Source organism: Lactuca virosa, chromosome 7 (genome assembly GCF_052849685.1).
Source record: "Lactuca virosa cultivar CGN04683 chromosome 7, Lactuca_virosa_CGN04683_v6, whole genome shotgun sequence".
Lineage (NCBI taxonomy): Eukaryota > Viridiplantae > Streptophyta > Magnoliopsida > Asterales > Asteraceae > Lactuca > Lactuca virosa.
The window spans coordinates 154,622,034-154,649,597 of record NC_136432.1 but is presented as its reverse complement, the minus strand read 5'-3'; the positions used below and the strand labels follow the sequence as shown (position 1 = coordinate 154,649,597).

Genomic DNA, 27,564 nt, shown 5'->3' with positions numbered 1-27,564 from the left:
AATATACAGTACCAGGCGACAATAGTGATCGACAAGAGTTTGAAGACCCTGAACAATCGAATAAGTTGAAACATTAGAAGAGAACGTGGAGCTACCGATCGTTGGCAGTTAACAGCGGAGAAATAGGAATGAGGGATAAGTCGGATATATTCAATGGAGATAGACGATATCAATTAGGGTAAAACGTTAAGTTAAAAAAATCATAATCAATTAAAAAAAATTAATAAATAAATAAATGAATAACTAAATTACATTAATAGCCCTAATGGAAGTAATAAAGGGATTGTAGTTGTTAATTTACTACCGAATGTTTGAAGTTAGTAAATGATGCGTATATATATTTCCTTAAAAAATTATAGTTTTTTAATAAATCAAATATAATATATGAAATTTTTGTATTAAAAAAAAGGATGAACAAACCATTACATGATTATTTTTCTGAAAAAAAAAATTGTACCTGTTAAGAAATAAGCCTCTTCATGAACTTATGCATTTATGAACAGGATTATACCTATATCGGAACTAGCAATGCAGTCATTCAATGTTGTTTATACCATGTAATGGTAAATTATAGAAAACTTCTTTGTAAACAACATTCTTTGTCATATTGTTACCACACTTCCCCTTGTTGTCAATATAAAAGTGAAGACCAGCACGAGAGGTTACACGAGACGCTGTCACGTAAAGCTGACCATGTGAAAAAACAGGTTTCACCAAGAAAGCACATACATGATTAAACGTTTGCCCTTGACTTTTGTTGATTGTCATAGCGAAGCAAACTTTGACAGGAAATTGTCTTCTTTTAAATCTAAAAGGCCATGTTGTGTCCGATGCAGTCATATCAATCCTCCCAATTAATACTTTCTCTCCAATATGAGTACCGGTAATAATCACCGCCTCCAAAACCCTCCGACTAATTTGTGTGATGACCAACTGAGTCCCGTTGCACAAACCTCTTTGCAAATTTAAGTTACGTAACAAAATGATCGGTGCACCAACCTTTAAGTTTAACTCATGGTTTGGAATTCCTGAGAACCGCAACGTGTTAAGAAATTCTGAAGAATACATAATTTCCAATTCGGCAAAATTATGAGTACTTCGACAAATCTCATCAGCACTTAACATTTCATGCATGTCGCCAGACATCTTAGAAAGCACATGTAAATTGATCATGTCAACATCATCGTTTGTCGGGCAAAGGATGCATCGTTCCTGTATGTAACACATGTCATTAAGTCTACTCAAAATATCTGGGAATACAATGGATGTAACAGCATCAATAGGATTATCAGCAACAGGAATAAGAAGATCATCGGGTATAGTGATCCATGTACCATCGTCTTCACCTTCAACTGTACACGTAGGAAGCCGACCAACACCCATTTCAAGAATCCATTTACTAAATTCACGCATTTTTATAAGTTCATCGCCAGTAATGTTTTGATCAGACAAACGCATGTTCGTTGTCAAAACAAAAAAACGACATGAATTCCATAGACCTTCTGATTTGTTTATACAAGAGGACACAACATCAGAACGGGATCCATGTTGAATAACAGGCAAAATTTGACGAAAATCACCCCAAGAACTACCACTTTCCCTCCGAACACTTTGTTTTCAGATCCAGCAACATAATAACGACATACATCACGAAATGCACGATCAACAGCTTCAAATGAGTAACGATGTTGTAGTGGAGCTTCGTCCCAAATAATCAGCTCAGCAATATTAATCAACTCTGCGAGATCTGAGCCAACATCGATACCACAAGTTGAGTCTTTATCAATATCAATAGGAATATTAAACTTGGAATGCGCTGTACGACCACCAGGTAATAACAAAGATGCAATGCCCGATGACGCGACTGATAAAACAATCTTTCCATGAGATCGAATAGAAGCAATAATTGTTCTCCACAAATATGTTTTGCCTGTCCCTCCATAACCAGAGACAAAATAAAAGCCACCTGTCTTTTCATTGACAACATTAATTATAATAGTATAAACTTCTTTCTGTTGCACATTTAAACCACTATAAAGCTCATTGAAAATCCTTATTTCTTCTTCGACGTTGTATGTCCGCTCAGCAGCAATTAACCTATTCGAACCTATACTTAACAAACTATGGTTTAACTGAGGTAGATTGGGGAAATCAACCAACGAACGACAATTCCCATATAAAATATTATCGATATAAAGCAGAGTGTAGTTTACCAACTCATCATGCGAGAACATTAGATCTTCATTATCAAGCAATCTACGTTGATTATAAGCAACATCTTCTGATAAAAACGGGAAAGAATCCCAAAAAAAACTTTTCTTGATCAGTAACATCACAAAATAACAAAATAGTTACAAATAGTTCTCGAAGTTGCTTTCCTGACTGCCATTGGGAAGCCTCTCGGATTGACTCAACCCATTCACCATCATCTCCTAGTAACCTCAACGCTTTGTAAGCAGACATATAGGTCGGATGCTCAACACCATCAACAGTGCGAATATCTTTAAAACTGCAGGGTCTACGTACAACATTTAGTAGCATACGAAGATAATACCTTTCTCCTTCATTTGGATTTACAAAATATAACCGACCAATAACCAAACCATTTTTACGTGGCCTCCATTCCTTAACATCCCCTTTTTCATGCCATGTAAACTTCGTCGGGAAGTCCGAATAAGTTAACAATCGGGCTTCTGCATATAATTGATTTGCTCTCATCCATTCAGTAAACTTAGACACCGCAGAAACCCTCCTATCCAGAACTTCTGCAATATCATCATCTTCTCTAAAGTAAACTCTTTGACAATCCTCTTCATGAAATAGTAGTCTTTCTACTGCAACCGAGCGATATTGCATCTCAAATCCCAACAATTTCCAACATGCTTCTGATACAGAAATGTAACGACAATTAATATATTCTTCGATCTCATTCTCGTTGTGCAACATCGATATAAAGGATCGTGTTCTATCTGGACCTTCTAAAACAGCAGTGGCAGGATCATGGCCTTTATTAATGTAACTAAAAAGATACTTAATCAGACTGCCTTGGTTGCAATACTCAACATTTATATGACAACCATATTTGACAAGCAAATCGACATTATGAGGAACAACGTATCGGTTATCAAGCATGATATCCTCATTACCAACTTTAACTTTCGAACCATCGCTAGACCTTTTATAACAGGGCCAACCATCACGCCTAATGAAAGTTTCATCGCAATATTCCTTAGGGTACCCTTTAGAACAACTTCCATTGTGCATACATGGACTTAAAGTGTTAAGCTGGCCACATGGACCATGCATCATGTGACTACGAACAGCTTCAAAAGCAACTGGGTCATTTTCCTGAGAAGGCAACTCTGCCGATACAAATTGATCAATCTTTTGGGCTGTGGTTATTTTATCTGGCGGATGAAGAAACACAAGACAATGACAATGTGGCAACCCACGTTTTTGGAACTCAATTGTGTAAATAACTGCATACACATATAATTAAAATTATACAGCAAAATAACATACATTAAAATTAAAGACGAAAACAAATATATTAAGAAAACATAGCGGCTTTTGTACGACCAAAATGATGTTTTTTCCTTATGTCATTCATCAGCCCATCAAGCTTAATCTTGAACATACGCGCAACAATGTCAGGTCGATCGGTACTTGGTTGACCAGGTACCATTTGTTGAATATGACGTTTAATTTCAGGCCATTTAGGGTTGCACGTCATCGTAACAAATAGATCCGGAGTTCCATCCCAACGGCATATGGCCATTGCATCCTGATTTTGTTGTATCTTATGCCTCGATCCACCATTGAATGATGATGGTAGTATTACTCGACGACCCACATATGAAGCACTTGTTTCGCCTCTACATAAACTATCAGTCAAACCATGATAGAGCTCGGAACGAATAGTACTTTGGTTTCTCTTATACCATTCTAAATCATGTTCAAGCACTCCAGCATAAGCATCAGCTATGAATGTATGAAACAAACGACCGGCTTTATGTAGAGTTTTACCTTCATTTAACCGAAAATGCAAACGAAAACAATAATATTCCCTCAAGGTAACATTCTTTCTTTTGTGTGATGTAGAATTACTCGATAAAGGGATATTTAAATGGAACCCATCTTCTCCATATGGGAAAAGTAACGGATACTGCAACGCCATAAAAGATGGATGCAGTTCACTTATCCTTCACACAGTACCATCGCCACGATCCTCAATAAGTACATCACGATACTGTATAGGACTACCATCACCTGGAATCAATGCAGCTACTTCAGATACAGTTGGTAGATTATACTGTCTCCCGTCTTTGGTTCAGTTACCAATTAATCGAATCTTAACCGACTGTGTTGATGACTCATGGAACCTATCTTTAGCCATACGAAATGCTTGAACCAATGAGTTATTCTCATCTAGCATAGACATGAGTTCTTGAACCAAGAGTCGAAGCATAGTTACATCTGATCTTGTAAGAACACAATTGCGTAACGCATAAAATCGATTGTCGATTTCATTTTCAGTATCATAAATGTACAACTGCGCAAATCTAGGACGTCCATCCTCGTGTGTAGGTAACAAAGTACCGATTCTATGGTGATTATGACCATTCAAATGAAATGTATATGGACCTCTACCATCATTACCACTCGTATGTATATTTCCTCTGGTTGACGTGAACGCAAACATACGATTTAAAAGCTTAATATGTTTTCTAAAAACTTTTGAACGTCGATCACCGTTGTAATCCAGTAAGTTCCACAACAATTGAGGAGGTTGGATAAGCAAAGGCAATTTAATCTTCCCTTCACAACAACATATGGAGAATTTTGGAATGGATGGCGAATACGTTTTAATGGTCCGCTCCTCATACCATAATATAGCTTCACAGTGTATACATGTGCGAGTTGCATCGCCACAATCCCAATACGACAACATACGACCTAAAGAACATGAATTTAAAGGAATTAAATATAAGGAAATGACATGCTATTACAAAGTTGGAAAAGTGATTAATATATATTCAAGGATTACGTTGAGATTGTATAATTTGTGATGCATTAGAAGACGAACTTCTTGCGTTATCCACAGTTGGTATGGACGAATGTACAATAGAGTTATTTGTTGTAATCCGATCATTCGAGTTAGCTGTTATAGTCGAATGTAATGAATTCCCACCAATATCAAAAGTTGTATGTGAAGAAATTATCCTATGAGGTGCTGTCCGATCGGAAGTGCGCATCTCTTCGTTGTTGAGAGGAGAGGCTAAGAAATATATATATATATATATATATATATATATATATATATATATATATATATATATATATAATATAAATGATACATATCCTTGATCAATGTAAGTAAGAGACACAACAACAAAGAAATGAGACACACCAGAAGAGGGTCTACCACGATGATGACATGTGGAGCTAATATTGTCAATGCTAAAAGTTGGAGGTCGTCCTCTTACCCGAGGACGACCTCCCCGACTTGGTCTCCTGACTGCTGGGGCTTCAAAGGTATTAGAAGGTAAAAAAATAGAACTTCTACCATTATGCAGACTATAAGTTTGTACCACCGAATGTACAACTGAGTTATTAGTTGTACTTGGAGCATTCAAGTTACTCATTATAGTCGAATGAACTGGATTCCCGTCAATACCAATAGTTGTACTTGAAGAAATTATCATATGAGGTGATGGCCGATTGGAAGCGCGCGTCACGTCGATGTTGACAGTACAGACTAATATAAAATTATATAATTTAAATGATACATATGGTTGCTCAATGTAAGTAACTTACTTACAAAAATAAGTATACAAACCTGATGAGAATGCCATGCTAGGTACCGAATTTGAAGTAATAATATTCTCATTGACATGTATACTTCCATGTTGTGAATACCGATGAGCATTGTCACCAACAAGGTAAGGAGACACAACAAAAGATGGTCGCCCACGACGACACCTTGGGGAAGTAATATCGCCAATGCTACAATCTGGAGGTCGTCCTCTTACCCTAGGACGACCTCCACGGCGTCGTCTCGTGACTTGTTCGTCTTCAATAGTATCAGAAGGTAAAGCGGTAGAAACATCGGTTGTTAACGGAAAATCAATGTCACTTGAATGAACAGATGTATTACCAAGACTATCCATTACAATATATCTGTTTTGATAACATATTATACATCATTAGATCCATAAAGAAAGCGTTTTATACACTACTTAAAAGACAAATAACATATTGTTATGCTTTAACGTAAACAATTATCAATTAAAATCTATTCTTTGCATAATTGACTTTCTTTATTGTTTTTATGTTATAACATACATATGAAATTTGATTGTTATTTTTACAAAATGTTAACTATTTCAAATATAACCGAATAGCAATTTTTTTGGTTTCTCTATATCATTATAAGACAAACATAAGTTAAACAAATTTGAAAATAAAACAGTATTGTAGACATATAAAGGTTTAAAAAAATCTAATAAAAATAAACTAATAGCTAATCAAAGTAAAATTCTACTTTACTAATATACTAAATCTAAAACTTGTGTGCTTCAGACATATCTGGTTTAAATGCAAGCTGCGTAAATTTTGTTGATACCAAAAGACACACTGCAAAAAAACTGTAATATATATTACAGATAAAACACTCTCATTTAATATTTTGAAACACAATATATTGTATAATAATAAGGAAAATATGATTCATAACATACTTGACGGTAAGCGAACCAACTTGACCCGAGACGCAAAAATGATATATTTTCTTGATATTGCACGATACGTTGGAACAATAAGCGAAGCTCTTGTGTCATATAGATTCATTTGAATTCTATGTCCCCTACAAATAATTTATAGTTTTTAATAAAACATTTGATTTTTCTATCATTTTACTTACAAAATACTTATGAAAAAATTTAATAAAGATATATATCTTACAATTTATCTTCCAAAAGTATTATAAACTCATCTTTGAATTTAATCTGTTTGCCCGAGACAATTTTTCCAACAAAATCTACATAAAATGAAAACATAAAGTAATAACATACTTATATATATTTAATATATGTAATTGTTAATATGATCACAAAATAAGTATGGTTTTATATTTACCGATTATAAGTTTTCGAACAGCACTGTCATGCACAACTATTTTAATAGGAAACACTAATGGATATAAAGGAAATCTATTGTCAACATCCACCTTTATCGGAGTGAGTTGTGTCTTCTCATTGATAATAATCTTTAAATCACCATAAATGAAACAGTAATTTTCATATCTCGGGTATTCATGGAAGTGAAATTTTCCTACTTGAAATGACGATAACAAAAAAAGACATCCCATCAAATGATCACCATATAAATGAAATAATTCTTCTAGGACAAAACCTGCAATTTTTTTTTCTCTAAAAATATAAATTTATTAAAACTTTATGAAAAATATAATATCAATATGAAAGATATATCCCGACATTTTTATCAATGAATATAACCAGTTTTCTTTTTCTCTCAATGTCGTGCCAGACAGAATGAACTCGAACAAATGCTATCTTATACGAAACTCCAGTATATTGGAATCGAAAAGATTGAAAAACTTCAACATTGACATACCCATCCATCCTCTATAAACATTAGTAAGTTAAATTAAATAAAGTTTATGAAACGATAATCTAATATGACAAATATAATAATACGATGTCATTACATAATAAGATGTTATTTATGTATACATTTATAATTACAATTGTAAAAATAATTTTATAATAAATTTAGATTTCCTTTATTACGTTTAAAATGTATTAGCTGATATGATTAACAGCTTTCTTATTAATTTGGCAAACCCCAATGCAATACTTGTTAAATATCATATTAGTATGATACTAAATTTAAAAAAAAACTAAACCATAAAATCTATTAAACATGTTAATACTATTGACTAAGAAACAAAAGTTAAGATGATCTATTGTTTCAGAGAACTACATACCGAAAGAGAATTTGTTTGTGTTCACAGATATCATAAAGCAATAGATAACATGTATAGCAAAACATCTTACATCAAAATAAATTATAACATAAATACATCTACAATTTTACTCAAGAACAAACAAAATGTTGCAAAATAATACATTTTTGTTTTCTGTATCACGTTTTATTTACCGACAAACCAAAAAAAGCAACAAACATACTAAATAAAGTTGAAAACGCAATACAATATTTAAATGGGTAAACGATCCAACTTATCCAATTTCACCGAAATCATATAATTTTTGTGGTATATCACACTTAACAACATATAAACAAACATTAAAAAAGAGATAGTAATACATATTATGAAGTTGAAACCTTATATCACCCTTAGATGTGTTCCGAATTCAGAAAACCCGAGTAATTGAAGCACAATGAAGAAACGTATGGAGAGTTGGAGACACAGAAGGTTTCGATGTTATAAAATGGACACAGTTCATTAAATTCATTTAAATAGGACGAATGATTGTGCAAAGCAAAATCGGGTGTAATGGGTTATATAAGAAACGGTTATACCCACTAACCCTCAACTTTAATAACATGGTTCCTACACTCCAATAACCTTGACACTGATAATTCCATTAGTGCATTCAACCGTCTTTTTTTAATTGATTTAACTAACCTTTAATTTAACAAATAATAGATAAAAAAAGCAAGAAAAAACCAACACGTATCATTTCACTTTTACTCATTAAATATCTTACATTTCAAACCTTTCTACCTGCTTAATCGAATTACAAAGTAAATTTTTAGTTAAATAACTTTTTTTATTATCTGTGTTTTTTCAACAAAAATTCAAAACTACATATAAGGTAAAACACTAAAAATGCAATTAGGGGTAAAACGGTCCCAAAAAAATTAGGCAGGAGGAGTAAAATGGTACAGAATGTTTAAAACGAAATTCCTTTATAGAAATACAAATTGTGATTTCGGAAAACCCACGATTCATGAGCATCAACATTTTTATTATTGTTACCAACCCTAACCCATTGATTATCAACCAAAAACCAAATATACCACAAACAATGATCAATTTGTAAAGCATATCCAACTTTTCCCCCAAATTTAAAAAGGTGTGATGTGTACAAACCATACACATTGTTTGTCAATGGTGGAGAAATTTTTAAAAATTCTTCCGAATATGCATCAATCCGCAAAATGTCACCATTTGATAATAAAATGTAAACCACACCTCCACATACGATTGCTTCATTAGAAACAGGACAGACAGAACATGGTAATAGTATATTACCAATATCCGTCCATGTAAATGTAACAGAATGAAATATTTCCAAATGGAATTTGTCAAAAACAACAAAATCATCTATAATTTCCCTACAAAAAAAACATACAACTCATTAAATATAGACATAATATATAATCAAAACAACATCACATATAGACATAATATATAACATTACATAAAATAAAAGAGTTTCATACTAATTACAAAAAAAAAGAGTGTCATGTTTACTCTGTATTAAACACAAAAAGGAGTACAACATAGTTCACCTACACTATGTTTTTCCATGCTATGACATTCTCTTTGGCCATGTCCATAGCATCCTCCATTTTTTCTCTTGGAATGGTCATGTTTAGCATATGTTTGATGTATGCTATTCCATCATCAACTGTTGCCATTGGATGTTCTGTTACAAACATGTGAATAAGCTTCTCAACATGTTTGGATGGTAAGTTCATCAAAAAGTGTGGGAAATTGATTGGAACAAACACAGTCCTGTGTTCAACATAGAGATGTTCAATCTCTCTGAATTTGTGTGCCCTAACTATCGTCTTGAAAGGTCCCAAACATTCATCATTTAGAATTGGAATCATTGACAACCCACTGTTTTCTTCGGTTGGCATATGATACCAGTTCCCCAAAGTTGTATACCCAAGGCTTTTAGAAAAACGACCAAGCATCTCCATGTTGATCAAATCGATGTTGACATGAGAAATAAAGTGAACCTTTGTCTGTTGATACGCCTTACCTGGGTAGTCTGTAAAAAACCCACCATGAACAACGCGAATGGTGAATCTATTCTCGTTTGCCTTCCCGTATTCTACAACCGGTGTGATTCTTGGTGGTTCGGCGCTTACACTCCATAGTTGGAAGTTCGGACGTGCCCACGGATCAACATTCATCTTCGGTTCAATTGATCGTGGTAGTTTTTTTCAAAGAGGAAGAGCAATAAATCGAAGTTATCGTAACGTAATGAATATGTGAGAATGACGAAATTGACATAAGGGAAGGGTTTAAAAGGATCATCATTCGGAGGTGAAGGGACGTCGACTGAGGCCATCACTTCTCCGCAGGCTACATGGGAGGTGGATTTTGAACGACGGCTACGATAATGATTACCCATTTTGTATTATACATTAATATAGTATTTACATCAATATCTATAATATTAATTAAATGTAATATCCATGGTAGCTTTGTTTTTTTATTATCATACAAAAAAATAAATTTATATATAAATTTATAATAAATATATAAAATGAATTTTTTAATTCATATGGGTTAGGGTTGACCCTCATTAGGTCATGTACAAATTTGAAAGCAAAATTAACGATTGGGAAAATTAGGTAAAGTGTACTAACTCATAAATTAGAATGAAATTTATGGTATATTAAACATATAAATGAAGCAATAATTTGCAAAGTAAAATACTTAAGTAAAAATAAATTTAACTTTAAAGTAGCTTGTTACTTCTTGCATGTAAAACAAACATTAACATTAAAGTAAAATTTTTTTACTTCATAAATAGAGATGCACAAAAAAACCGGTTTGGCCCATAGGATCCGATCTGATCCGGAAACTGGATATGGTCAAAACCGGTTTTGACCGAACCGGTTCGGATTAAACCGGTGACTGGATTCGAACCGGATCAGCGCTTCGGAGAGGAAATCGGATTGGACCCCGGATCATGAACCGGATTTGAGGGAAACCGGTTTCAAACCGGATTTTTTTTGTTACCGTTAAAAAACGGGAAAATTCGATTTTTTTGAGTTTTTTTTTTCTAGCCGTTGGAACCCCTAAAAAACGGCTACTTTGACTTTTCTTGACTTTTTGGCCCTTCCAAACACCTATAAATACCTTTCATTTGTTACATTTCAAAGTTACACAAAAAATCTACTACTTATTTTCATAATACTCCAAAAAATGAGCTCAAGAAATTCAACCGCGGGTCAAGATTCGGATGCAACGGTGGTTAAAATCATATCAACCACTCGGAGTAAAGAAGTGTGGGAACATTACGATTTGTGTTTGTTGTCGAACGGGAAGGAAAAAGCGAGATGCAAGAAGTGCGGAATGTTTTTGGGAAAAGATGGCAATAGCACGTTGAGGAGTCATACAACAAAAACTTGTCCGACTGTAAAAGGTCAAAGCGATCCGGATCAACCAAATATTACTCCCGACGGGTCGATCTTTATTTACAACAATGATGACCTTCGTGAAAGCTTTTGCAAGTTCGTGCTTCAAGAGGACTTGCCTTTCAACCACTTCGACAACCCCCGATTAACAAGGATTTTGCCGGAAAAAATGCAACCACAATACCGGCAAGTAAGTCGCACTTCTCTTAGACGTGATGCTTTAAAGTATTGGGATATAGCCAAAAAAGATATGCAGTTGGGATTTATAAATATAAAAACCGGTGTTTCTTTAACCTGTGATGTTTGGTCCTCCACCGCAAGTTGTCCCAAAAGCTATCTTTGTGTCACGGCACATTGGATAGATCCCTCTACTTGGGTAATGAACAAACGAGTTATTGTTTTTGAACTTTTTGCGCATCCTCACACGGGGGCACGATTATTTGCAATTTTAGTAAGCGTTATAGAGACTTATAATTTATGCGACAAAATCTTCTCTATTTCGTTTGACAATGCAAGTAACAATACCGTCGCGGCAAAAAGATTAATTGCAAAATATAAACCTATTTTGGATGGCTCATTTTTTCATACTAGATGTGTTTGTCACATTATTAATCTTGCGGTACAAGATGGTTTAAAAATGATAGATTCAACGATTGAAAAATTCAAAACTGTGTTAACTAGAGTTTTTGGAAAAAATAAAGCTACAATGGAAAAATATCGAAAGTTTGTCATTTCCATTAACATAACTCCATATAGTCCTCATTGGGATGTTGACACTAGATGTAGTTCAACATGCATGATGTTTGAAAGTTTGACACGTCAAAGAATCTCTTTGCAATTATTTTACGACACAATTTCAAAAGGAAAAAACCCGGTTTCGGATTATGATTGTATCACACCCCCAAACCAAGGATGGCGGAAACGTCCGGAGGTGGAGGACTTCATGTATAGTATCATAACAACAATTGTAATAGTAATTCAAGCAAACACAACCAACATATATATAATTGAAAAAGTTACATCATTGTATGAATTACATGTTTACGAATCAATTACAATATGTTGACAAAATATGAAATAGTAGACGCCTTAGCGTCCCATCCTCAAAAGCACTTGATTACCTGTTTAATGAGTTCCTGAGAATACAAGTTGTTTGAAAAAGTGTCAACACAAAGGTTGGTGAGTTCATAAGCTTTTGTTTGGTATTATTAAAGCCTTTCGTTTGTGAAAGTAGTATTTGTGTTAGAAAATCCAATATTTTCCTTAATGTGTAAATGTAGTCTTAAAACCCAAAGACCGAAATGTACAAGTAATTTGTCATATTTATAGTAAAACAATGCAAGTTTAAATCGACATAAACTCGTTAAATTTTAATGAAGTTCACGTAAATTCCAATGTTTATTAATACTTTATGTGAGTTATTATAACCATGCTATGACCTAGTTGGCCTGAAACGACGTTCTTCAGGCGTCGGAAATGTTATGACATTTGTCACCCCAGACCTGCCGGTCTAGCTGTTGCATGCAGCTTAGGTGTGGGTTTGTCAAACCCAATATAGATCTATACACAAGTATCACGCTCTCCCTCAAGGAGACTCTGGTTACAATACAGGACTTAATGGTAATTTGAAGTAAATGTCTCACAAAGTAATTAACGGAATTACGTGTTATGAAAACTTGGTACCGTATGGTCGTACCTTGCTTAATGAAAATATCCTTTGTATAAATGTACCATTTTTTAAATGTATGTGTTATGTAATGTATCATAAACTATACCTATTATAGTTTATCAACCAAGGGTAGTACGTAGTAATGTATGCAAACTATATTTAAAATAGTTTATTAAATGTTTGAATATATCGGTTGTACTTTGATTATAATCACTTGTTATTCTTTATATTCAATATGTCCAAATCCATTTGTAAACTGATGTGTGTCCATATATTAAGATAAAATGACATATATTGCAATAACATATAATCATATAAAGATATACACCTTGCTCAACATGTTACAAGGTGAAATGAAATTGACAGCAACTTTTTGTTGAAAACAGTTTCTGTTACTGTTTTTAGAAAATTTATAGAAAAATCATCAAAGCTCCAAATCCAAATCCGAAAATTTTGAGAGTTTGGAATATGAGTCTAGTTTGTTTGTAAATTTTATCAAGATTTTTAGTGATCTCTAACAGAGGTGAAAATGTCCATAATCATAGACTGGTCCGGGTTTGCCTCTGAAATGACAGACAGTTTTGTAAAAATCACCATAAATTGTAGAAAAATCATATGGAGATGTGCAAGTATCCATTTTAAAGCTAAGAGTTTGAACTACTTGCACCTGGAACAGTTTTGAAAACTAAAATATTTAAGTTGACCAAAACAGTCCGTGATTAAAGTCCATCTTTTCTGATGTAATCTGTTAGAAAAAGTTTAATTGTGTTCTTGATGATTTTACTTGTATTCCCCCCTTAAAACTTAAGAAAAACATGTAAATGTAGGGGTATGAACTCACCCTTGAAGCGTGAGTTCGATTGGTACGGCATTTGCATTCCTTTGAGAAACGAAAAACATTCCGAGTGAACCGCAAATTCATAATCCTTGAACCTTGAAGTATTACCGGGACCGTTTTGTAACAGGTTTACAGTATATGGATTGTTTGTAAATTATTTTAACCAAAGTGGGACTGATTGGGTAAAAATAATTTCAAAGGAGGGGTTATTATCAACAATTGGAATCAAAGATTGGGGTTTGGACTGAAATTGCAAGGTATTTGTCAAAGGAGGTTAAGTTTTGATAATTTAAAAGGAGGTTTGATTTATGTTTGACCTTTGACTGGGTCAAACCCGGAACCCATTTCCCCTTTTTTTTTTGTTGGAGCCCCGTATCCGATCCAGTATCAAGGATTAGGGCTTTTGCCCTCATTATGCCCGATCGCTTCCTAAAGAAAGACTCAGTCGGGAGCTTCGGGTGCACGGGACTGCAAAATGGCGAACAACAGGTACGGGGGTGGAGGCGAGCGGTCATAGAACCGAAAAACATCAGAATCACCACCATCACCGCCCGGCTCCGACGTCCCTGTGAAGGTTCTACCTCAGACGACGGAAAACTTAGCCCGAGGGAACGAGGCAGCCGCCTCAGTCGCTGTTCAAGGATGCGCCGGGCTTGATTCGATTGGAGCTTGAAGACGAAGGCAGACATGGCCGATGGTAATCATGAGAGGGGGAGACGACTTCTCAGGTGAGCTCTTCTTGATCCTTTTTGCTTCTTCGCCGGTATCGATCCGATTGGAGAGCAATAACAACATCAGTCGATGTTTAGGGTGGGTTGGGTGGTTCCGATCGGGGAAACAGGTAGGGTCGTGAAGGGGATAAGGGAAGGACGAACAAATCGTCGGTGCTGATGGGGAGGTTTGTGGGTTGCTCCGCGACTGGAGAAGAGTTTAGGAGTGGCGGTGGCAGCTTCTTGATTCCCAGACAGCTTCTTCATCAGAAGGAGCCCTCGACGAGACAATTAGGGCGACGGGAAGAGCAGTAACGATTAGCTCCGATCAGAAGAACACCTCCGGTGCTTTGGTTTGGCTCGGATGTAGAAGGAAGAAGAAAAGGAGTTGATTGGCTACTGTTGCTAAGGAATCATCTCATGGGTGCTTGGAAGCTGCGATGTCTGAAGCATAAGGGTGTTTGGGTGGTGCTATATGACAGGAAAAGGAAGGAAACACAAACGTGTTATTGTTCTTCTTGTTTGCAGGTGTACTCGAGAATCAAGAACAAGAGTGTTCTTGCTTTGATACAGGTTTTCCTTTTTCTTTTGGTTGTTCTTGATAGAAACCGATGGGGCACAAAAATGGGTGTTTTGGTTTGTTTTTGACAGGAGAATGAATGAGAATTCAATGGGTGTTTGGGATTGGGTGATTCAAAGAAACTGAAGAAGGGAAAAACAATTGTTTTGTTGTTTCATTTGACAGATAAGTTGATGTTATACACGAATTTAAGAACCAAGTGTTCTTACTGGAAACGAGTTATAGAAAGAAAAGAATATGAATTGGGTTTGTTTGATGGTTTGCAAGAAACAAGGAGAAAAAGAATTGAGTGTGCTGGAATCACGGAAGAAGATTTACAATTGCCTCAATTTGACAGCTTACATAATTGCTATATATTTGAATACTTGTAAATTTGTTAAATATTTGTTAGTGTATAATGATAATGGTTATATATTTGAATAATTGTAAATGGTGATATATTTGAATAATTGTAACTTGTTATATATTTGTTAGTGTATAATGATAATTTGTTATAACTTTGTATTTAACTTTAACTTATAATTTATTTATTTGAATTTGGTTGATTAAATCGATGTATTGGTGTATGTATTTATAACATGAATTTGGTCCTTTGGAAACATACACAATACATAATCTTAAGTGTATAATTTATTTCGAATATATATACATTATATATCATACTTGTATTTAGATATTTTGCAAAAGTAATTAACACATATATATATATATATATATATATATATATATATATATATATATATATATATATATATAATGAGGTCGTAACATTTATTAATTCGTTAAATCTCGGTTGGTTAAATTAGAAATACAAACACATATACTTAATAGACCCCAATTTACGTGCCATTGGTCTTTATTGCATAACGGCTCACGGGGGTTTGATCGTCGAATTCTGACCGAATTTTACCGGTTTTTACAGATTGGGATTTGATGGAAGAGTTTGTGGAAATGTTAAAAGTTTTTAAACAATCAACCACTTTTTTATCGGGCGTGTATTACCCTACAAGTCCGTTGTTACTAAATGAATTATGGTTGATGTCCGCACAATTGGAACGTTTTGAACAAAGAAGTGAAATATTTGTTTTGGTTACGAGACCGATGAGACAAAAACTAGTCAAATATTTCAAAGAAATGCCACCACTTTTTACTTGCGCCGCGGCATTAAACTCATGTATCAATGTTACGGGTGTAGAGGCTTTGATTACCAAAATTTCTATGTCTTTAAATTTGCACAAAGATAACTCAAACTACATCCGTAACCAAATAAACACTTTTAATAATACTTTTACTAATTTGTTTGACATTTATGCTACAAAATACGGCAATATGTCAAACACTTTTGCAAGTGTAACCGACTCTACTAGCGGTGCATCGGGTAGTGGTGGGGGTCGAACGGATTTTCATATCGACGTCTATAACTACCTTTTGGAGGATCAAAACAAAAGAGCACGCACATTAACGCCTAGTAGCGAACTTGGAATTTATATGGGTTCAAACTTTTTAAAATTCATGAGTGCACCACAATTTAAAATTTTGGATCTTTTGGCTTGGTGGAGAGAAAAGGAAGCACAATTTCCTATTCTCTCCATCATGGCCCGTGATTTACTAACCGTCCAAGCTTCCACGGTAGCTTCGGAATCCACTTTTTCTTTTAGTGGTAGAGTATTATCAAAGTTGAGGACGAATCTTACCCCGGTTGCGGTAGAGGTTTGCGTTTGCTTGAAGGATTACTTGGATTCTGTGGAACGTATACAACACTTGGCATCACTAGAAGGCCCACTACCACAAAATGTTGAACCAGAGATCATGGATGAAGAATATGCACAAGGCTTATCAACACCTCCGGAAGACGAAGACGATGACGCTGAAGACGAAGACGAAGACGAAGATGAAGAATATGGTATTGATGAGACCCCTAGTTATTTGCGTGGCGGTTGAAGAATAATTAAATGAAGGCGACACGAAGTGGAAGACCACAAAAACTATTTATATTTGGCTAAATGTTATAACGCTACTCTATTATTATTATTATTAGTTAACTAGTTTGAAAAGTCTTTCTAATTCGACGTTTGATGTATGTTTTAACTATTTTAATGAACCTTTGTTGCATTTTGTGTTATATATGAGGTCCAAAAAATGTTTATTTAAAAAAAAATGCAAAATCGGATCAGATTTCGGATCGGATCGGATTAAACCGATTCGGATTCGGGGCTCGGAAAACCGGTCAAATCCGGTTTAAAACCGGTTCGGATTAAGGGCGAATTCGGATTCTTTGTGACATCATCAAACCGGATCGGATCGGGTCTTTGTGCATCTCTATTCATAAATGTAGTCCCCAAGTTGTCAATAAGAACATACATAAATATAGGTTATGTTGTGACTACAATTAAACCGCAATTGAAAGATATATTCAAACAAAATTAGTCATTACAACCTAAAAATGGAAATAATTGGTTTCCCTTCTTCAACACATATATAAACAAATAATTTCAGATCATATAACATAAAACAACATAATTCGATGATTGAAATTATAAATTACAATAAAAACAAAGTATAAAATGAAAACCAAATATTTAAAATATAAAACCCAACAAATAAACAACGATTAATCAATTCAATGTCAAATAAATACAATCAAATAAATCTTCTTGGCATAGTTATCGTCTCAAAATCCGAACAAAATGAAAAGACTTCATGACAACGATTAACCGGAACAACACACTCAATTCTTTTTCCTGTAAAAAAAGAAAGTTCATTGTTTCGATAATCCCACCATTCATGTGCATCTGCATTGATGCTAATAACATCAACTTCAACCCACTGATTACGAATGAGAACCCAAATACCCCACATACGATCTCCATTCAGACAAAAAAATCCCAACTTTCCCTCAAATTTTATTAGCCTCGATGTATATGACATGTAATTTATATTTGTAGAAGGTGAGAATATGATTACATATTCTTCAGAATATGCATCAAACTGCAAAATTTGATAGTTTGACAATAAGATGTAAACTACACCTTTACTTATGATTGCTTCGTCCGATACCGGATGAACATAATATGGTAACCGAATATTACCAAGGTCCCTCCATTCCCATGTAGTGGACTGAAATAATTCTAGTCGGAAGTTTTCATAGTCATGATCGTTTGTCACGTCACTACAACGAAAGAAACATAAAAGTTATACAAACAAATAAAAAAAATACTTAAATAATAATTGTAAAAAATACTTACTCTGACTCTGCATATGATAAACGAATTATCTTGAAATGCAACGGGTTCGAACGCATAACCACCATAGCAAACTTGACCGCAATGTACTTATATATCGGAAATGGTAATGTTCTGCAATCTAATGTCGTCGGTTTACAAATAAATAAAAACTTTTCCGGATATTCATCCGGACAATCACATTCACCAAGAATGAGTCTGTTCAATGAAGTTGCTAAGATTGTACACGAATTTGGTATACAACCAATGTCAAAGTTAATCGAACCACAAGACGAAACAAACTTACGTTCTATCGATCCCCAAACTTTCTTTTGTTGAACAATAACTCCATGAAGCACATTATTTTTCCCCTTGAAAAGATCAAGAACATGGCTGTTGTACGTTAGTTTTTCAAGATGTTTACTTGTACAACGTATGATATGAAATGCCTTTAATGATGTTCTTGAAAGAATTTCAATAAACACGTCAGTGTCCAATAATGTCTGTTGTAAAACAATTAAAATAATCATATAATGAACAAACATAAACTAAAAATAAATATTTAAATTGCATATAACATATGAATGATTAAAAAGGTAGATGAAAGTATAAAAATAACCATTATAAATACAATGGTAGTATATTGAAAGTAGAATGACCATTATGCCCACACCCCTCCCATTTAACCCCACACCATTTATAGATTTATTTAATAATTACCAATGTCGAGAACTTAACAGTAGGGTTGACATAAATATAATTGAAAAAGATACCTTCGTATGGAGTTGTGTTTGACGATTGATTTCATAACCTTCAGCATCATCCATTCTTTATTGTATCAAATAAAGTTGTTATATTGTTTCAGATAATTACACACCAAAAAAGAGTTTCTTTATCTTGACAGATATGAGAAAGAAAAAGCTGTATAGCAAACAACTTACATCAAAATAAAATAAAACATAAATTCATCTACAATTTTACGCAAAAACAAACAAAATTTGGCAAAATAAACCGTTTTTGTTTTATGTAAGACGTTTTCTTTACAAACAAAACAACAAAATCAACAAACACAACAAAACAACTTGAAAACACAATACAATATTTCAATTGTTAAACGAATTACTAATCCAATTTCACAAAACTCATACCTTTTGTCACATAAATAAGTTACAAACATATAAACAAACATTAAAAAAAGATAAGTAATAACTAATTTGAAGTTAATACCTTGTATCACCCTTTTATGTATTCCAATTTCAGATTGCTCGACTAATTGAAGCAGAATGAAAGAAGTTATGGACACAGAGAATGTTTCGATATGCTACAATGCACATAATTCATTTGATCGCAAGTTATAGAATAAACGTGCAGAGCAAATCCGATGTAACAGGTTACAGAAGAAACGGTTACATACACTACCCCTCAACTTTACTCCCAAGTTTTCGTAAACTCCAATCATGTAAACCGTGCAAATTCCATTATTGCCCTCTATTTTTTATATTCATATAAATAACATTTAAATAAACAAATAATAGATAAAAACAAAAGAAAAAAGCAAAAACGCATAATTTAAATTTCCCTCATAAAATTTCTTATATTTTTAATACTCTGAAACTACTTAACTGAATTTAGTAGGTATAAATTAGGTTAAAATGCTTGAAAAAACCAAAGAGAAGTTACATATGGGGGAGGGGTAAAACGGTCCAAAATCAGAAAAGATGCAGGAGGGGTAAAATCGTCCAAAATCATTAAAACGAATAACGAATATGTTACAATAACAAAAAAAAACATACCTTTTTATTGTAAATAAGAATTAGAATGTAAAGTATGATGCTATAATTTACAGTATAATGGTTAATTAAGAAAAGATAACATAATTACTTTTTATATTATTTGTGTTTTTCACAACAAAAACTCAAAACTACCAGTAACATAACACACTCATAATGCAAGCAGGGGTAAAACGGTTAATAATCATTAACAATGCAGGAGGGGTAAAATGGTCCAATATCATTAAAACCGATTAGAAATCTGTTAATGAAAATTCATTTCTATTTGAATCATATTGCTATGATTGGTAGATTTTCAAAGTAAAAATATTTAATATAAAGAATGAAAGTGGGATGCTATGATAAACAAATCAATTAAAGAACATTGTTATTTCTTGCATATAACCATTATGTAAGGAGGGTGTGTCTCTCACATTTAAGCATGCAATAGAAACTTAATAAATCAGATCTGGATTTCCTTACATTGCAGGAGAGGAATATAGCTTTAGCCAAAGAACTTGTTGCATTAAAGTTGTAAGTGGAAGACACAAACCTCAGTTTTCAGTTTTTTTTTTTTCAGATTTAAGTTTTTTCTAAATATATAAAACAATTGTACATCTCCGACAAATGTATTGTAAATAAAGTTAAAAGATGTAACTATTTAAGCAACGTACTTTCAAATATAACATCATTTTTTTTTAAATAATGCTATTTTTCTTATTCATATTTTATTTGACAACCCATAATCATTTCAATACAAATGGGGGATGGGTAAACGATCCAAATTCATAAAAGATTGGGGATAGGTAAAATCGTCCAAAATACTTACAACGAATAACGAATACGTTACAATAACAAAAAACCATACCTTTTAATTGTAAATAAGAATTAAAATGTAAAGTATGATGCTATAATTTAAAGTATAATGCTTAATTAAGAAAATATAACATAATTACTTTTTTTATTATTTGTGGTTTTTACAACAAAAACTCAAAACTACCTATAACATAAAACACTGATAAAGCAAGCAGGGATAAAACGGTTAAAAATCATTAACAATGCAGGAGGGGTAAAATGGTCCAATATCATTAAACCCATTTAGCAATCTGTTACAATAACAAAAAACATATATATATATATATATATATATATATATATATATATAAACAAACTATGATGCTATCATTTATTATTTTTCATATCAAATTTCATTAACATAAACTCTATTAGCAATTAAAATCTATTATTTGCATAATTGACTTTCTTTATTGTTTGCAAACCAAAATTATCCATGACAATTACAATACAGTTTGGGGTAGAAAGGGTAAAATGGTCCAAAACCATAAATGATGCATGAGGGGTAAACAGTACTAAACGAAATAAAATATGCTGAAAATATTTGATAAGGATATTCGATTACTTTAATTGAAAGCAATAAAAGTGAATTAACATTAAAAACAATTAACTACAACTGAAAAACTTAGTAACATTAATCCAAAAAAACAACTAACCACTAAATGCAGCAAATCCAAAAGAACAATTCTAAAAAAAAAAATAAAAAAAAAGTTCACAAACTTAATCTAAATCACTCATCAACATCTGATTCATCAAAAAGTTTCATGACTCGATTTCTTGATTGAATGGAAACTTTCACTTTCTTTTTCACTGGTATGAATGGTAGATCTACACCCAATTCTTCATCTTCACATAGATCTACAACTTCTTCCCACTTCCAACATAACAAAGCCAACTTCCTTTTTTCTTTTTTTTGCCAGCTTCTCCTCTTCTTTGGCAATTAAAGATATCTGAAATAGAAAAACAAACTTACATGCATATATATCAAAAAAACATAAATAATAAAATCTTTACCTCTTCCGAAATTACCCTCTCCAACTGGGATTTGTAGGGACTGAAGTGAACACTAAAGTCGATTATTTCAACACTATCAGAGTCAGAGTGACATTTCGATTTTGATACATCTGAATGTGGATTGATTTTTCCATCAAAATCTCCAAATTTCTACAAAACAATTACAAAGAACACAATTGCTAATACATATTAAATCCAAATTTGAGTAATAAATGAAGATTTTGATACATCTGAATGTAGATTGACTTTTCAATCAAATTCTCCAAATTTCTACAAAACAATCACAAAGAACACAATTGCTAATACATATGAAATCCAATTGTGAGAAATAAATGAAATTTAAGTTCAACGAAATTGAATATACAATGAATAACAAATAAAATCAATCTATTACAAACACAATAAGTTTACCTTGTGTGAAGAAATAATAGACAAATTGCAAACAAAAAAGTACAAACCATAGAAATCGATTGAATAAGTAAATTTTTACCTTAGGTGAGCAGATGTCAGACGAATTGGAATCATTAGGATCAAATGTCGATTGTGATACATCTATAGTGGATCGACTTTTCCACAAACATATTCAAAGTTCTACATAATAATTAAACATAGCACAATTGTTATTACATAAGCAATCGAAATATGAAACATAGTTGAACCTTCACTTAAAATAGACATCCACCTTGAAAATACAATTAAGTAACAATCAAAGGATACGATTACAGAGTAAAAAAAGCTTACCTTATCTGGGAAAACAACCAACGAATTGCAAAACATAAATGTATGGAATCAATTACTTTTACCAATTTAAACAAACAATTCCAATGAAATACAAATAACAGAAATCAATTAAACAATTGAATGTTTACCTCAGCTGAAGGTATGTTAGAGGAATTGGAATCATTAGGATTAACTGTCGATTTCGATACATCTTTCGGTGGATTCACTTTTCCAGCAACAACTTCAATGTTCTATATAAAAAGTATACGTAACAAAATTATTAATACATATGAAATCGAAACTTGAAACATTAATGGACATTACTTTCGATTATATCGAACTTGATTATATAATGGACTAAATATCAAATGAATCGAGATAATAAGCTAACCTTACGTGAAGAAAGATTATACGAATTGGAAAAAACATGACATCAAACGAATCAATTAGTTTACTAATTGAAACAAAAAAATGCAATGACATACAAACAATGGAAATCGAATAAACAAATGAATTTTTACCTTAATTGAAGGTATCTCAGACGAATCGGAAGACATTGGAGCAACAGAAGCAACTATTTATTCCAACAATTGTCAATCGACAACTCTCATTGAAGCAATTACCTTGAAATTCAACTCTTTATATAGGCAAGACGGTTAATGAAAGCCACCTGATTTCTAGCAACCATGGAATCGTGTGGTGCGGTTATCGATTAAAACCAATTTCCCGTTAACGGCAAAAGTCGGATGCGTGCTACACTTGAATGCAGTTTCCAAATCAACTGTTTCTTGAGGAAACAACAGCCAATTGTCTACAACGTGGGTACAGACGGAATCGTGCAGAGAAGAACCAGGAAGATGAACTGCAAGAAACCGCCAAAATCGAGTTTATGCAGACGAGATTGAAAGAACGTGGAGTTTTAAGGGCTGAGATTTTGAGGACGACGGTTAGACTCACCGTCGTCAATAGTATTAATAATTAGCTATTAGATGGCAGTTCAAAAAATAAAGGATAAAAAATAATGTTTGATAAAAAATAATGGATATGCCATTAGCATTGTTGAGATGGACTCAATAAACACCGGACCTTGACCTCGGCATGCCAAGTTGAAACCTCATCCTCAACAACGAGCTCTAGAGCCTTCCCTCTCTTTGACCAGCCAATACCAACAGCTATATTTTTTAATTTTTCTAATTCAAAATTTTTATAAATACCATCCCCTCTAAATGAAAAGATATTGAAGAGATTTGACAAAAATGGGGTGGTGCCTACATGACAAACAAAAATGTTGTAGCAAAAGTGACACCACTCCCTCTAGCTTTACCGGTGCCAAACCACAATAAGTCAGTAAGTACTTCAAATAGCCACCATGTTGTTTTGTTTTGATTTTATTTTGGTCACGAAGGTGTTGTTTGTTTTTTCTAAAAAAATCACATCTAACCACTTATTGTTGCGTCGCGCAACACTTGGCCATTTGCAGATGTTTGTTTTTCAGAAGACTTCTGACTTAAAAACTGTTGCGCGTGTGCTGTGTGGCGCAACACTGGACCCTCTGCTTCAAACCTCTTCACACATTACTTTAACTTATTGCAGCAATCTGCAGAGGTTAAAAAACAAACTTTTTATTAAATGTTGCAGCAGTTTGGTCCCCATCTTCTGCTATAGAGGGTTACAGAGGTGATCCGCAGACTTCAGACATTTTTGCCTCGAAAAAATAAACAACACCTAACATACATAAATAACTAAATTACCCATATTGTTTTCGTTTCATTTATTATTTATATATTTTGATGGCCAACTATTCAACCCCAACTCAACCCCTCCCTCCACATAATTGTTTTCTACAATGTGATCGAGTAGTTATTAAGTGTCTATACTCTATTGGTGCCCACATTATTATCTTTCATTTTGTAAGTCTCTCTGTGTATGCATGCATGTGTGTATGTATGTAATCTCCATGACATTTTTTTTTATAAAAGTACTAAAATCTCTAGGACAAAATCTCTCTGACAATTTTTTTTAAGACAAAATTGCAAAAATGGTCCCTGTGGTATGCATTTTTTTGGGGTTTCAGTCCAAACCTCGATTTTTTTGGATTCATGGTCCTTTTGGCCTAGTTTGTACGCAAAATTGGTCCCCCGACTTAACTGCCGTTAAGTTTTTGCTGTAACCTCCTCATGTGCATCTCACATGAGGGTATATTTGTCTTTTCACTTCTAAAGGACCATTTTTGCACCTAAATATATATATATATATATATATATATATATATATATATATATATATATATATTTTAAAAAGTAATACCTTTTATTTATTTTAATAATGAAAAAATAAAAGATCTCTCTCTCCACCGTAAAAGCCCTTTCTTCTTTCATTCCTTCACAATGAATCAAAACACTATGTAGATTCGAAGCTGAAAGATTTCCCCAAGTTGTTGATCTCTTATGGGTCACTAGCGGAGGACAGGTGGTGAGTGGTGACGGGAAAAAAGGTACAGGAGGTGAGCAAGGGAAGGGAGACAAGTACTTGCATTTCACTGAGGTCCTCCGGTAACCAAATGTGTTTTTCGGCATATAAACTTCTAGTTCAGATCAATATGGACTGATTGATCAAGATGGAAGAAATCATATAGGTAACCAATGTGTTTTCCAGCATATGAAATCTCCTCCTCCATCCACTATAAACTTCTAGTTCAGTCGAAACCCTAGTCATTTTAGTTTGGTCTATTCACCCAGCCAAATTCTCATCATCATCATCATCAAAACATGGCATCTCAAAAAATAAAGAGAAAAAAACTGAAAAAAGAGATCGATTTTGATGAAATTAAAATGATTCTAAGATCAACCTAGAATTTTCTACTACAAAAAGAGCATGATTGTGATCTCCTTCGTAAGTAACAATCAACATTCTTGGATCATCCAATACTCTCTCGATATGTTTTCAAGCCGGGCATCCTCTCATACTACTACACTTGTAGTATCCTCTGTGGATTTTGGGGAAGAACTAGAAGAAATTAGAGATGAATTAATGGCAGATTCCAATTCAAACTTTTTGATGGGTAATGAATTTTAAGCGTGAAAGGGTGAATTAAGAGAGTAATTTTACCTCGTATGTAGAGATCCTTTAATGGGTTTTTGGCCGTACCCTCTTCGTCCTCAGTTTTCTGAATCATATAACGAAATGAGATTAAATTTGATGTCGATAGTAAGGAGATGAACGAGGGCGATTTGGAGATGAAAATCGATCTGGTGAGATCGATTCCCAATTGTGGAGAGAGAGATAACTTTTATTTTTTCATTATTAAAATAAATAAAAAGTTATTACTTTTTAAAGGTGGAAAAATGGTCCCTTAGAAGTGAAAAGACAAATATACTCTTATGTGTGAAAAGACAAATATACTCTTATGTGTGAAAAGACAAATATACTCTTATGTGTGAAAAGACAAATATACTCTCATGTGAGATGCACATGAGGAGGTTAACAGCAAAAAACTTAACGGCAGTTAAGTCGGGGGACCAATTTTGCGTACAAACTAGGCCAAAAAGACCATGAATCCAAAAAAGTCGAGGTTTGGACTGAAACCCCAAAAAAAATGCATACCACAGGGACCATTTTTGCAATTTTGTTTTTTGTAATTATCGATTCAATAAAAGGGTAAATATTGTATCTTTTGGATGTTAAGTGTGGTATGTGAAAAACATAACGATAAACCTGCATTTTGGAATTCCATCCATATGTAATATGACTGTTTGTTAATGAAGCTCGTTTGGTGGCCAATTTGTCAAGAAAGAATGTGATGGCATATGATATTCTATCGACACTGAAAGAGAAAAAAGTCCAGATAATGTATCTACTAAAAACCATATATTATGCAAGAGAGAAAATACGAATAAAAGAGAAAACATGCAATACTAAAATTCAAGTTCTTTTGTCGTTTTTTGTAAGAATGGGGCAATGTTTTTATCATCATGCAAATGATATATCTAACTAGCCATAAGATTTATTCTTCATTCATCAAACGTTGTTGGAATTATGCCATGTGTTTCCACACGTGATGTTTACGGATCACATGTAAGACAAACAAGTAAAAGGGGAACCATGTATGTTACATCCTTACGTAAATCGAAGGTTATGGAAATTGTGGATAACTACTTGTCTTGGTCTTCATGAAATGTGATTGGCCTGAAATTCAGGCCAATTTAATAGAGTTAGATACACACAAATGATAGAATAAAACTACATGTTTGGAAGTCAATATTGGTTTGGAATCTATAACTCTTTGAATTTATTTGATTGAGATATAAATGCAGTGTGTGAAAATTGGATGATTTTTCTGAAACAAATATCCTCATTGCTTCAAGGTATGGTGTGATTATATACTTTAAACAATAATGCCATTACAAAATACTTCCCACTTTGGTCTAGTTCACCACACCACCCTTAACTTTTAACTTTATTAGTATTTAAATATAATAAGTATAACTTTCATAATGTAAATTAATATTATGATAGTAGGGGTGGAGATGATTAGACCCACCTATTCTTTTATTGGAATTTCCTAGGAAAATAGGTGTCAATTTCTAGTGGAAAGTGGTATTGAAATTTCCATTTCAATAGCTCATATGTTCTTTGGTTGTTAACTTATGGAAAATGATGTCATCGATTTGTACTTGGGAAATTAATAAACATATGTTACACATATGTTACTTTTAGCGTCTCATCCCTTTTCCTATGATTCAACAATTTCTTCTATGTGGG

At 33.3% G+C, this 27,564-nt stretch overlaps 3 protein-coding genes and 1 long non-coding RNA gene across 5 annotated transcripts; all 4 read right to left on the bottom strand.

The window, feature by feature from the left end:
- Positions 1-534: 534 nt before the first annotated feature.
- Positions 535-1,458, bottom strand: LOC145127253 (uncharacterized). The gene has a single exon (XM_079062474.1). The coding sequence runs from the start codon at positions 1,456-1,458 to the stop codon at positions 535-537; it is 924 nt and encodes a 307-aa protein (XP_078918600.1).
- Positions 1,459-1,511: 53 nt separating this feature from the next.
- LOC145127252 (uncharacterized) lies at positions 1,512-4,177 on the bottom strand. Its single transcript, XM_079062473.1, has 3 exons — positions 3,577-4,177; positions 2,416-3,479; positions 1,512-2,318 (listed from the first exon to the last, which is right to left on the bottom strand). Exons 1-3 carry the CDS (start codon positions 4,175-4,177, stop codon positions 1,512-1,514), a joined length of 2,472 nt encoding a protein of 823 aa, XP_078918599.1.
- A 13,687-nt stretch (positions 4,178-17,864) lies between these two features.
- On the bottom strand, positions 17,865-19,272 carry LOC145127251 (putative F-box protein At1g53550). The gene is made up of 3 exons (XM_079062472.1): positions 19,219-19,272; positions 18,470-18,948; positions 17,865-18,393 (listed from the first exon to the last, which is right to left on the bottom strand). Exons 1-3 carry the CDS (start codon positions 19,270-19,272, stop codon positions 17,865-17,867), a joined length of 1,062 nt encoding a protein of 353 aa, XP_078918598.1.
- Positions 19,273-21,803: 2,531 nt separating this feature from the next.
- On the bottom strand, positions 21,804-26,116 carry LOC145123608 (uncharacterized). 2 transcript variants are annotated; one of them, XR_013715209.1, is made up of 7 exons: positions 25,912-26,116; positions 25,652-25,809; positions 23,325-23,665; positions 22,953-23,054; positions 22,574-22,674; positions 22,084-22,233; positions 21,804-22,019 (listed from the first exon to the last, which is right to left on the bottom strand). It is a non-coding gene; the product is annotated as an uncharacterized LOC145123608 (long non-coding RNA). The 2 variants fall into 2 exon arrangements; XR_013715210.1 differs by lacking the exons at positions 21,804-22,019; positions 22,084-22,233; positions 22,574-22,674; positions 22,953-23,054; positions 23,325-23,665 and adding an exon at positions 23,701-24,400 and having other exon boundaries at positions 25,111-25,809; positions 25,912-26,114.
- Between the last annotated feature and the right edge of the window lie 1,448 nt (positions 26,117-27,564).

Bases quoted from the DNA above. Each gene is read 5' to 3' on its own strand.
- LOC145127251 (XM_079062472.1), bottom strand. From the start codon at position 19,272: ATGGATGATGCTGAAGGTTATGAAATCAATCGTCAAACACAACTCCAT. The intron at 18,949-19,218 runs GTATCTTTTTCA...GTTTTACAACAG, and splicing joins AAACACAACTCCATACGAAG to ACATTATTGGACACTGACGT. The intron at 18,394-18,469 runs GTAAGTATTTTT...CTTTCGTTGTAG, and splicing joins TTATCATATGCAGAGTCAGA to TGACGTGACAAACGATCATG.
- LOC145127252 (XM_079062473.1), bottom strand. From the start codon at position 4,177: ATGGCGTTGCAGTATCCGTTACTTTTCCCATATGGAGAAGATGGGTTC. The intron at 3,480-3,576 runs GTACAAAAGCCG...ATGTGTATGCAG, and splicing joins GAAAAAACATCATTTTGGTC to TTATTTACACAATTGAGTTC. The intron at 2,319-2,415 runs GTTGAGTCAATC...TTACTGATCAAG, and splicing joins TAGGAGATGATGGTGAATGG to AAAAGTTTTTTTTGGGATTC.
- LOC145127253 (XM_079062474.1), bottom strand. From the start codon at position 1,458: ATGCGTTTGTCTGATCAAAACATTACTGGCGATGAACTTATAAAAATG.